Raw genomic sequence first — 13,196 nt, forward strand, 5'->3', positions numbered from 1 at the left:
ATTTTAGGTATATTTAGTATTTTTAGGACCTCCACCCTATACAGTCTGTCTATTATTTTAGGTATATTTAGTATTTTTAGGACCTCCACCCTATACAGTTGTCTATTATTTTAGGTATATTTAGTATTTTTAGGACCTCCACCCTATACAGTCTGTTTATTATTTTAGGTATATTTAGTATTTTTAGGACCTCCACCCTATACAGTCTGTGTCTATTATTTTAGGTATATTTAGTATTTTTAGGACCTCCACCCTATACAGTCTGTGTCTATTATTTTAGGTACATTTAGTATTTTTAGGACCTCCACCCTATACAGTCTGTCTATTATTTTAGGTATATTTAGTATTTTTAGGACCTCCACCCTATACAGTCTGTTTATTATTTTAGGTATATTTAGTATTTTTAGGACCTCCACCCTTTACAGTTGTCTATTATTTTAGGTATATTTAGTATTTTTAGGACCTCCACCCTATACAGTCTGTCTATTGTTTTAGGTATATTTAGTATTTTTAGGACCTCCCCCCTATACAGTCTGTCTATTATTTTAGGTATATTTAGTATTTTTAGGACCTCCACCCTATACAGTCTGTTTATTATTTTAGGTATATTTAGTATTTTTAGGACCTCAACCCTATAGAGTCTGTGTCTATTATTTTAGGTATATTTAGTATTTTTAGGACCTCCCCCCTATACAGTCTGTTTATTATTTTAGGTATATTTAGTATTTTTAGGACCTCCACCCTATACAGTCTGTTTATTATTTTAGGTATATTTAGTATTTTTAGGACCTCCACCCTATACAGTCTATGTCTATTATTTTAGGTATATTTAGTATTTTTAGGACCTCCACCCTATACAGTCTGTCTATTATTTTAGGTATATTTAGTATTTTTAGGACCTCCACTCTATAGAGTCTGTTTATTATTTTAGGTATATTTAGTATTTTTAGGACCTCCACCCTATACAGTCTGTGTCTATTATTTTCGGTATATTTAGTATTTTTAGGACCTCCACCCTATACAGTTGGCTATTATTTTAGGTATATTTAGTATTTTTAGGACCTCCACTCTATAGAGTCTGTCTATTATTTTAGATATATTTAGTATTTTTAGGACCTCCACCCTATACAGTTGTCTATTATTTTCGGTATATTTAGTATTTTTAGGACCTCCACCCTATACAGTCTGTCTATTATTTTAGGTATATTTAGTATTTTTAGGACCTCCACCCTATACAGTCTGTTTATTATTTTAGGTATATTTAGTATTTTTAGGACCTCCACCCTATACAGTTGTCTATTATTTTAGGTATATTTAGTATTTTTAGGACCTCCACCCTATACAGTTGTCTATTGTTTTAGGTATATTTAGTATTTTTAGGACCTCCCCCCTATACAGTCTGTCTATTATTTTAGGTATATTTAGTATTTTTAGGACCTCCACCCTATACAGTCTGTTTATTATTTTAGGTATATTTAGTATTTTTAGGACCTCCACCCTATACAGTCTAAGTCTATTATTTTAGGTATATTTAGTATTTTTAGGACCTCCACCCTATACAGTCTGTTTATTATTTTAGGTATATTTAGTATTTTTAGGACCTTCGCCCTATACAGTCTGTTTATTATTTTAGGTATATTTAGTATTTTTAGGACCTCCACCCTATACAGTCTAAGTCTATTATTTTAGGTATATTTAGTATTTTTAGGACCTCCACCCTATACAGTCTGTTTATTATTTTAGGTATATTTAGTATTTTTAGGACCTCCACCCTATACAGTCTGTTATTTTCGGTATTTAGTATTTTTAGGACCTCCACCCTATACAGTCTAAGTCTATTATTTTAGGTATATTTAGTATTTTTAGGACCTCCACCCTATACAGTTTGTTTATTATTTTAGATATATTTAGTATTTTTAGGACCTCCACCCTATACAGTCTGTGTCTATTATTTTAGGTATATTTAGTATTTTTAGGACCTCCACCCTATACAGTCTGTTTATTATTTTCGGTATATTTCGTATTTTTAGGACCTCCACCCTATACAGTTGTCTATTATTTTCGGTATATTTCGTATTTTTAGGACCTCCACCCTATACAGTCTGTGTCTATTATTTTAGGTATATTTAGTATTTTTAGGACCTCCACCCTATACAGTCTGTCTATTATTTTAGGTATATTTAGTATTTTTAGGACCTCCACCCTATACAGTCTATGTCTATTATTTTAGGTATATTTAGTATTTTTAGGACCTCCACCCTATAGAGTCTATGTCTATTATTTTCGGTATCTTTAGTATTTTTAGGACCTCCACCCTCCCTATACAGTCTGTCTATTATTTTTGGTATATTTTGTATTTTTAGGACCTCCACCCTATACAGTCTGTTTATTATTTTAGGTATATTTAGTATTTTTAGGACCTCCACCCTATACAGTCTGTCTATTATTTTAGGTATATTTAGTATTTTTAGGACCTCCACCCTCCCTATACAGTCTGTGCGCCCCCATAAATACACATAGGTAACACATGGCTCTGAACAAGTGTATTTAAACCACATGTGATCTCATCCAATACATGAACAGAGGAGATGGAGAAAGTGGACGGAGGTAGCAATACACTTCTCCCCTCCCAACCCCAAATATTCATTGTTTTGGGAAGGGTGCAAATAGGGGGGGAAAGTGAGGCTGGTCTGTAAGTGCACAAAAATAATCTGTAACCCTTTCATCAGACGTCTCTCCGGAACGCTGGGACTTCGGACTCATCCTAAAGAAATCAGCAAGTCTAGTCTAACGTTCCACAGTTGTCTCGGGGGATGGTGGTAGAGGGAGATATAGGGTCAGTATGGCATGGGGGGGGGGGGTCCTAACATTTACCCTGTAGCTGCTGGGACACATCTACAATGCATGGCAATATGCTGCAGACGGGCCCGCTGTGCCAGGGGTTAAGTTCTTGCTCTCTTGGCTGCAGAGTCTTCATGAGCCGGTGCCGGCGCCGCCATCTGCCTCGGGGATGGGTTCCAGTGCCCCCCGCTGCCTGAAGATATCCAGGGAGGGGGAGTGGGAGCTGGCACGGCTTATACCGCAGGACAGCCCCGCATGGTGGATCTGCCGGACGTGGTCCATGGCTTCGTTCTTGGCATGTTTGAGGAGGTCGGCCTGGCCCTGTGGGATAATAGAGAGAGTCAGTGAGAATGCTGCGCGGGAAGGGTTAATGAGCAAGTGAAATACTGGAGGGAGATGAAAGGGAACATTGACCTTAAAGGGGTACTCAGGTGGAAAACTGTTGTTTATTTTATTTTATTTTTTCCCAAATCAACTAGTGCCAGAAAGTTCTACAGATTTGTAAATTACTTCTATTAAAAAATCTTAATCCTTCCAGTGCTTATTAGCTGCTGAATACTACAGAGGAAATTATTTTCTTTTTGGAACACAGAGCTCTATGCTGACATCACGAGCACAGTGCTCTCTGCTGACATCTCTAGGAGAAAATCCCCATAGCAAACATAAGCTGCTATGGACAGAGATGTCAGCAGAGAGCACTGTGGTCATGAGGTCAGCAGAGAGCTCTGTGTTCCAAAAAGAAAATAATTTCCTCTGTAGTATTCAGCAGCTAATAAGTACTGGAAGGATTAAGATTTTTTAATAGAAGTAATTTACAAATGTGTTTAAATTTCTGGCACGAGTTCATATAAAAAAAAAAAAAAATTCCACCGGAGTACCCCTTTAAAGGGGTACTCCAGTGGAGTTTTTTTTTTTTTTTTTTTTTTCAAATCAACTGGTGCCAGAAAGTTAAACAGATTTGTAAATAAATTACTTCTATATAAAAATCTTAATCCTTCCAGTACTTATCAGCTGCTGGATGCTCCACAGGAAGTTGTGTAGTTCTTTCCAGTCTGAACACAGTGCTCTCTGCTGACACCTCTGTCTGTGTCAGGAACTGTCCAGAGTACAAGAAAATCTCCATAGCAAACCTCTCCTGCTCTGGACAGTTCCTGACATGGACAGAGGTGTCAGCAGAGAGCACTGTGGACAGACTGGAAAGGAAATTCTAAAAGAAAAGAACTTCTGTGGAGCATACAGCAGCTGATAAGTACTGGAAGGATTAAGATTTTTTAATAGTAGTAATTTACAAATCTGTTTAACTTTCTGGCACCAATTGATTTAAAAAAATAGTTTTTCACCTGAGTACCCCTTTAATTTGATTCCGCAAGTGTGAATAGACCCATAGAAGCCTTGATCGTTTTTCTGATAGGACCCGGTGAGAAGCGTGAACCTGTAATACAATATAATGTACGTCCTATTACAGCAGGATAATCTCTATCCGTCAGACGCTGTTTGTTCAGGACGATAAATGTCTCGTTATGGAGACCGGGCCCGGATCTCCCAGCAATATACATTAAAATAACACCGTTACGGGGGAACTGATCTATGTGCTGCCCGAGGCCAATATGTACCTCATATGTAGAATGTTTGTGGACGGGCGGATTCAGCAAACACCAGCGGTGAGTGAGTCTGTTGTGTGCCGCCACCTGCTCCGCACTGTATTGTGGTCGTACGCTGTGTACACGACGTCTGTCTCCATTGTTATCAGAGTAATCACAAGTGTTTGCTGGGATATGAGAACTGAGGGGCCCCGGTCTCTATACAGGTCCTGCCATACCCAGAGTCCTCACAATACGGACCCCGATACCTGGTGTAGTATCACAATACGGACCCCGATACCTGGTGTAGTATCACAATACGGACCCCGATACCTGGTGTAGTATCACAATACGGACCCCGATACTTAGTGTAGTATCACAATACGGACCCCGATACCTGGTGTAATATCACAATACGGACCCCGATACCTGGTGTAGTATCACAATACGGACCCCGATACTTAGTGTAGTATCACAATACGGACCCCGATACTTAGTGTAGTATCACAATACGGACCCCGATACTTAGTGTAGTATCACAATACGGACCCCGATACCTGGTGTAGTATCACAATACGGACCCCGATACTAAGTGTAGTATCACAATACGGACCCCGATACCTGGTGTAGTATCACAATACGGACCCCGATACTTGGTGTAGTATCACAATACGGACCCCGATACTTGGTGTAGTATCACAATACGGACCCCGATACTTGGTGTAGTATCACAATACGGACCCCGATACCTGGTGTAGTATCACAATACGGACCCCGATACTTGGTGTAGTATCACAATACGGACCCCGATACTTGGTGTAGTATCACAATACGGACCCCGATACCTGGTGTAGTATCACAATACGGACCCCACTACTTAGTGTAGTATCACAATGCGGACCCCGATAGCTGGTGTAGTATCACAATACGGACCCCGATAGCTGGTGTAGTATCACAATACGGACCCCGATAGCTGGTGTAGTATCACAATACGGACCCCGATACCTGATGTAGTATCACAATACAGACCCTGATACTTGGTGTAGTATCACAATACAGACCCCGATACCTGGTGTAGTATCACAATACGGACCCCGATACTAAGTGTAGTATCACAATATGGACCCCGATACCTGGTGTAGTATCACAATACGGACCCCAATACTTGGTGTATTATCACAATACGGACCCCAATACTTAGTGTAGTATCACAATACGGACCCCGATACTTAGTGTAGTATCACAATACGGACCCCAGTACTTAGTGTAGTATCACAATACGGACCCCGATACCTGGTGTAGTATCACAAAACAGACCCCGATACTTGGTGTAGTATCACAATACAGACCCCAATACTTTGTGTAGTATCACAATACGGACCCCTATACTTTGTGTAGTATCACAATACGGACCCCAATACTTTGTGTAGTATCACAATACGGACCCCGATACCAATACTTGGTGTAGTATCATAATTCTTAATACCAAAAAAGATTAATAATAAAAAGGTAAATGTCGCTTATATCACTGATAAACCACATTACTTGTGCTGTTCTAAAAATCTGTCCATTTGCTTTAGGGGTGAGATCCGTCAGAGCTAACAGATCTATGGGGGAATGATTGTTGGTGCGCACATGGTAGGGACGTCTGTGCCCTGAGTTGCTGGGTGTGTCGGCGGTCTATGGTCACCTTAAAGGGGTATTCCAGGCCAAAAATTTTTTTATATATCAACTGGCTCCGGAAAGTTAAACAGATTTGTAAATTACTTCCATTAAAAAATCTTAATCCTTCCAATAGTTATTAGCTTCTGAAGTTGAGTTGTTGTTTTTTCTGTCTAACTGCTCTCTGATGACTCACGTCCCGGGAGCTGTGCAGTTCCTATGGGGATATTCTCCCATCATGCACAGCTCCCGGGACGTGACATCATCATTGAGCAGTTAGACAGAAAACTTCAGAAGCTAATAACTATTGGAAGGATTAAGATTTTTTAATAGAAGTAATTTACAAATCTGTTTAACTTTCCGGAGCCAGTTGATATATATAAAAAAAGGTTTTGCCTGGAATACCCCTTTAATGGCATCTCGGTGTGCAAAGACCGATTAAAACAACTGCAGACAGAAGTGGCTGTGGTCGAAAGTCAAAGCTTGACGTAAGGGACTTTGTCAGACTGTAGTGTGTGTATATATTGTATTAAGAACGCTGTATTCTGTGACATCATGCCATGCCCCTTCTATTCATGTCTATGGGAGGGGGCGTCGCCCCCTCCCAAAGACATGAATAGAGGGGGCGTGGCATGACGTCATGACACCCTGCTGCCAGAATGCAGCGTTTCAAAACATACTGTGCTGCACGCAGATTGCAGGGGCTCCCTGCGATCACACATCTCATCCCCTATCTTTTGGATAGGGGAGAAGATGCCTAGGGGCAGAGTGCCCCTTTTATGATGGAAATGATGACGCCAGGGCGAACAGAGCCTAGTGCTTATAACTATGCAGTGATTATGGCTGTAGTGATCTGTGAGGCCAGTAGATGGCAGTAGTGAGCCGCATACCTTTAGGACAGTGATATTCCATGCAAAGCTTTCCATAGCTTTCTGCAGCTTCCTTCCCTTCAGCCCTTCTTTGGCGCCGATCCGATGGAGATCTTCGTGAAATCCCATCCCTAAAAAATACAAAGAAGAAGCTCAGGATCAACACTCCAAAAATTTCAAATATGGCGTGATAAATATCCGTAAACACGTCCTGCACGGCGGCTCACTGGCGATGCCGGGCGGAGACTCGTTACGTCACGGCCACGCCCCTTCAATACAAGTCTATCCTTTTGGATAGGGGATAAGATGTCTAGGGGCGGAGTACCCCTTTAAATGGGTATCCAGTAATAGAAAAACTGAGCTAATTTTATCCAGAAACAGCGCCACACCTGTCCTCAGACTGTGTGTGGAATTACAGTTCCAGCTCCATCCACTTCAATGGAACTGAGCTGCAATACTGCACCCAACCTGAGGACAAATGTGGTGCTGTTTTTTTAAGAAATCAGCTGTGTGTTTCTAATTCTAGATAACCACTTTAGGATTCCACACAACTTATTTTTGGCTTTTTTTATTTATTTATTTATTAAACTGAAGAGTCTTAATTGAAGTCATGGAGGTGGAGCTTTTGAGCTGATGAGTCTAGATTTCCTTCTCAGTAGCTCCGCCTCCATGACATCAAACACTCTTCAGCTGAGTAGCTCCACCTCCATGGGGTCAATCAAGACTCTTCAGTTCAATAGCTCCACCTTTATGATGTCAATCAATGAACACTCTTTCGCTCTACAGCTTCACCTACATCAAGACTCCTCAGCTCTGACCTCAAGAAGGTGGAGCTTTTCAGCTGAATGAGCTGAAGAGTCGTGATTGAAGTCATGGAGGTGGAGCTTTGAGCTAAAGAGTCTAGATTTCCCCTCAATAGCTCTACCTCCATGACATCAAGCAAGACTCTTTAGCTGAGTAGCTCCACCTCCATGGTGTCAGAGTCTTGATTGATGTTAAGAGGGTGAAGCTTCTAGCAAGACTCTGACTCTGATGCCACTGTAGTGGAGCTACTCAGCTGAGGAGTCTTGATTGACGTCATTGAGGCGGAGCTACTGAGCAGGAAATTTAGACTCTTCAGCTCAAAGCTCCACCTCTATGACTTCAATCAAGACTCTTCAGCTCTGACGTCAAGAAGGTGGAGCTTCTAAGCTGAAGAGTCTTGATTACCGTCATGGAGGTAGAACTACTCAGCTGAAGAGTCTTGAGCGATAGAAGTCATGGAGGCGGAGTTCCTGAGCTGGAGAGTCTTGACATCAGTGAAGCTACTGAGCTGAAGAGTCCTGATTGAAGTTATGGAGGTGGAGCTTTGAGCTAAAGAGCCTAGATTTCACCTCAATCGCTCTACCTCCATGACATCAAGCAAGACTCTTTGACACCATGGAGGTGAAGCTACGCAGCTAGAGTCTTGATTGACATCAAGAGGGTGGAGCTTCTAGAAAGACTCTGACACCATTGTAGTGGAGCTACTCAGATGAAGAGTCTTGGCTGACGTCATGGAGGTGGAGCTTTGAGCTGAAGAGTCTAGATTTCCTGCTCAGTAGCTCCGCCTCCATGATGTCATTCAAGGATCTTCAGATGAGTAGCTCCACCTCCATGACTCTTCAGTTCAATAGCTCCACCCAAGACTCTTCAGTTCAATAGCTCCACCTTTTATGATGTCAATCAATCAACACTCTTTAGCTCTGCAGCTTCACCGCCCTCAAGACTCTTCAGCTCTGACCTTAAAGGGGTACTCCCATGAAAACCTTTTTTTTTTTTTTTTATATCAACTGATGCCAGAAAGTTAAACAGATTTGTAAATAAGATTAAAAATCTTAATCCTTCGGATACATTTTATGGGCTGTATACTAATGAGGAAATGCTTTTCTTTTTGGATTTCTCTGATGTCATGACCACAGTGCTCTCTGCTGACCTCTGCTGTACATTTTAGGAACTGTCCAGAGCAGCATATGTTTGCCATGGGGATTTTCTTCTGCTCTGGACAGTTCCAAAAATGGACAGCAGAGGTCAGCAGAGAGCACTGTGGTCGTGACTAGAGATGAGCGAACTTACAGTAAATTCGATTCGTCACGAACTTCTCGGCTCGGCAGTTGATGACTTATCCTGCATAAATTAGTTCAGCTTTCAGGTGCTCCGGTGGGCTGGAAAAGGTGGATACAGTCCTAGGAAAGAGTCTCCTAGGACTGTATCCACCTTTTCCAGCCCACCGAAGCACCTGAAAGCTGAACTAATTTATGCAGGATAAGTCATCAACTGCCGAGCCGAGAAGTTTATGACGAATCGAATTTACTGTAAGTTCGCTCATCTCTAGTCGTGACATCAGAGAAATCCAAAAAGAAAAGCATTTCTTCTGTAGTGTTTAGCCCCTAAAAAGTACTGGAAGGATTAAGATTTTTTTATAGAAGTAATTTACAAATCTGTTTAACTTTCTGTCACCAGTTGATAAAAAAAAAAAAAAAAGTTTTCCACTGGAGTACCCCTTTAAGAAGATGAAGCTTTGAGCTGAAGAGTCTAGATTTCCTGCTCAGTAGCTCCGCCTCCATAACATCACCCAAGACTCTGAGTAGCTCCACCTCCATGGTGTCAGTGTTGATTGATGTTAAGAGGGTGAAGCTTCTAGCAAGACTCTGACACCATTGTAGTGGAGCTACTCAGCTGAGGAGTCTTGATTGATGTCATGGAGGCGGAGCTACTGAGCTGAAATCTAGACTCTTCAGCTCAAAGCTCCGCCTCCATGACTTCTATCAACACTCGTCAGCTGAGTAGCTCCACCTCCATGACTACAAGCAAAGCAGGTAACTACCACACAGAGCATGTAGAGATCAAAGTACAGGCCAGGCCTACGACACAGGCTGCTCGGCCAAAGACTGCACGGCAGCGACGAATGTGGAAGTCGCCCCAACCTAAAATCCATCAGAGATCCATCCGGGACGTTTATGGGGTGCGGCAATCCTCGGCCAGGCAAGGTCACCATGTAGCACTGACTGATCTATTCTTAGAAAGATTTTCACCGTCACTATAAGGGCCATGAGTGATGGCGGTGCAGGGGTTAAATCTAATGAGCGCTTCCTTACAAAGTGTCCACCAGAAAGCAGATGGAGGCCGGATGAAGGCCACACTACGCCTCTCGTGCACCAGGTCTATGACAATTACATGGAGCGGCCCTATAAATAGATGGAGGTATGTGATTAACTGAGACAACGCTGGGGGAGGGGGGGGCGGATGCTTAACCCATCGGCAGAGGAGATGGCAGCGGCCGTCATCGCATAGTACCTGAAGTGTTTATCACAGGGAACGTCAGACTTCTCCCATCATGCTTTGCTCTGTATATCCCTGTTACTCAGTACACAAAGGTGATGGAAAAGCTTCTATTATGGGAGATCTCTGATGGTTCCAGGTCTTCTGCTGGGCCCCCGGCATATCTTAAAGGGATATTCCAGGAAAAAAAACTTTTTATTTATTTATATATATATATATATATATATATATATATATATATATATCTCAACTGGCTCCAGAAAGTTAAACAGATTTGTAAATGACTTCTATTAAAAAATCTTAATCCTTTCAATAATTATCAGCTGCTGAAGTTGAGTTGTTCTTTTCTGTCTGGCAACACTGCTCTCTGCTGACATCTCTGCTTGTCTCGGGAACTGCACAGAGTAGAAGAGGTTTGCTATGGGGATTTGCTTCTAAACTGGGCGGTTCCCGAGACAGGTGTCATCAGAGAGCACTTAGACAGAAAAGAACAACTCAACTTCAGCAGCTCATAAGTACTGAAAGGATTAAGATTTTTTTAATAGAAGTAATTTACAAATCTGTTTAACTTTCTGGAGCCAGTTGATATATAAAAAAAAGTTTTTTCCTGGATAACCCCTTTAATACATCCAAAATAATTATGTAGCCTTTGTTCTGTCATCAAACTGGACCTTTAACCTCTTTAACTCTTATTTAAAGGGGTACTCCGCCCATAGACATCTTATCTCCTATTCAAAGTCGCCGCTGGGGACCCCCACAATCTCCCTGCTGTACCCCAGACATCCGATGCAGGGAGTGAACTTCGCTCCGTGCTGGATGACTGGCGATGTGGGGCAGAGGATTGTGACATCACGGTCTCGCCCCCTCAATGCGAGCCTAAGGGACTGGCATTGAGGGGGCGTGGCTGTGACGTCAGGAGCCCCCGGCGCTGCATCTGACTCTCTCGGGTGCAGCAGGGAGATCGCGGGGGTGGGATAGGGGATAAGATGTCTAGGGGCGGAATACCTCTTTAATGCCATGATAAGGCTATATAGCAGCAACTAGTCTGCTTTTAATGGTTCCCAGTGTGAGACAGTGACAGGAATGAGGGTCGGAGATCGCGCCATTTCCCCAGGTACTTGTATGTGGACACCACATAAGTACCTGGGGAAATATGGGTGAAATTTGGGAAAATCCAGAAATAGTTAAAAGGGTACTCCAGGGAATGAATAGAGATTATATATCACACTTCCTGGATATGTTCCCTGTAAACCATCCTGCCTGATACGCATGTCTCCTGTGGCCCCTGTTGTCTTCTCTGGCTGCTTAATATTTTTTGCCATCCTTCTCTTCACTTACCTACATCTCCCAGCAATAATTGCAGCTCTGCTCTGCCAACCAGCTCACCCTCTGAGAGCAGCCCCCACCCTCCTGCTCTGAGAAGCATTGAGAGTTTGTGTCTGATTGGCTAAGGTTGCACACACCTCCCAGCACTAAAGAGAGCATGACTAATCAGTGCAGGGTAGAAACCACATGGTCTGTGTCTCTCAGGAGGGTGGGGGCTGCTTTCAGAGAGGGACTTGGACAGAGACAGAGTGGATGGCTGGATGATGTCATTCCCTCACTTCATGCATGTAAGTGATAACCAAAGAGGGGAAACTGCTCTCTATAGCTAATGAATGATATTTAGACAATTAAATAGGTTGATGAGAGGGAAAGGATGAGTTCCCCAGAGTACCTCTTTTTAAATCCCTGGGAATTACTTGGGAATTTGCTAAGTCTTGCTATCAGGCCTGGATTTATATGGGATGAAAGGCAGGTTTGGTAGTGGGGCCTTTCATTCCCCCTTCAGATTTTCAGGTTGGCTACAAGCCAGAAACAGGTGCTGAGGCTGATCAATACTGTCCTTACAAAAATTGTAAACAAAACCAATAGACCTCCGGAGGAATGGGCTGGATCACAAAGGGCGGTAGGAGTCGTATAGGTGAAATGCAGTTTATTTACCCACAATGCAACGCGTTTCGAACCAAACGATATCACACCACGGGGCGCTGTATGTTCTCTTTTATTGTAGTTACAAAAATTGTGACCATGTCTGTACTGAGAGCACATCTGATGAGAGTAGGAGTTTTGAGACAAAGCCTCAAAAGGGGACATGTACCTTCTATGAATAACACTTTTTGGTGACTGGTAGTAAGCCACCTGTACAGCGAAGGAAGATTGAGTAGTTAGTGCTGGAACAAGGGACATGTACCTTGTATGAGTAACACATAGCTTACTACTAGCCGACCAACAAAACAGTCACCAAAATGTGTTACTCATACAAAGTATATGTCCCTTGTCCTGCACTAACTACACAGTACCTTATTTCTCTGTACAGGTGGCTTACTACGAGCCGTCCAAAAAAAAAAAAAAGATTCTGTGTCGTTAACTCTGGGCAAGGGACACACATTTTGTATCAGTAACACATTTTTAGTGACTGTTTTGTTGGGTGGCTGGTAGTAAGCCACCTGTACCGGAAAAAAAGATTCTGTGTAGTTAGCGCTGGACAAGCTGTATTTATTTTGTATTTGCTTGTGCTCAAAGCTTAAAGGGGCACTCCGGAGCCGGCAGCTTGTGACGTCATAGCCCCACCCCCTCATGACATCATAGCCCCGCCCCTCAATGCAAGTCTATGGGAGGGGGCGTGACAGCAGTCACGCCCACTCCCATAGACTTGCATTGAGGGGGCGTGGCGACACATCATGAGGGAGCGGGGCTATGACGTCACGGGCTCAAGCGTTCGGAACAGTTTGTTCCAAACGCTGAGCAGCGGAGTACCCCTTTAAGGCTGTATGTGTTTCGTTACTAAAAATTGAAGACAGGAGAAGCCTTGTTTTAATGTTACTTCTGTGTCTTTCTTCATTTTGCTGCTATCTGACTGATTTCTATGGAGCTAATCTCCCCCAGCAGGCAGCAGTGACAA

At 42.6% G+C, this 13,196-nt stretch overlaps 1 protein-coding gene across 1 annotated transcript in view; it reads right to left on the minus strand.

The window, feature by feature from the left end:
- Positions 1-2,534: 2,534 nt before the first annotated feature.
- The window catches only part of LOC130296498 (inactive phospholipase C-like protein 2), a 109,044-nt gene continuing 98,382 nt past the window's right edge, over positions 2,535-13,196 (minus strand). The window contains exons 5-6 of the mRNA XM_056548081.1: positions 6,974-7,083; positions 2,535-3,162 (exon numbers count right to left, since the gene is read on the minus strand). Of these exons, the coding sequence (XP_056404056.1) occupies positions 2,974-3,162; positions 6,974-7,083 (299 nt within the window). The 3' untranslated portion in view covers positions 2,535-2,973. The remainder of the gene's footprint in view (positions 3,163-6,973; positions 7,084-13,196) is intronic.

Source organism: Hyla sarda, chromosome 12 (assembly GCF_029499605.1).
Source record: "Hyla sarda isolate aHylSar1 chromosome 12, aHylSar1.hap1, whole genome shotgun sequence".
Classification (NCBI taxonomy): Eukaryota; Metazoa; Chordata; class Amphibia; order Anura; family Hylidae; genus Hyla; species Hyla sarda.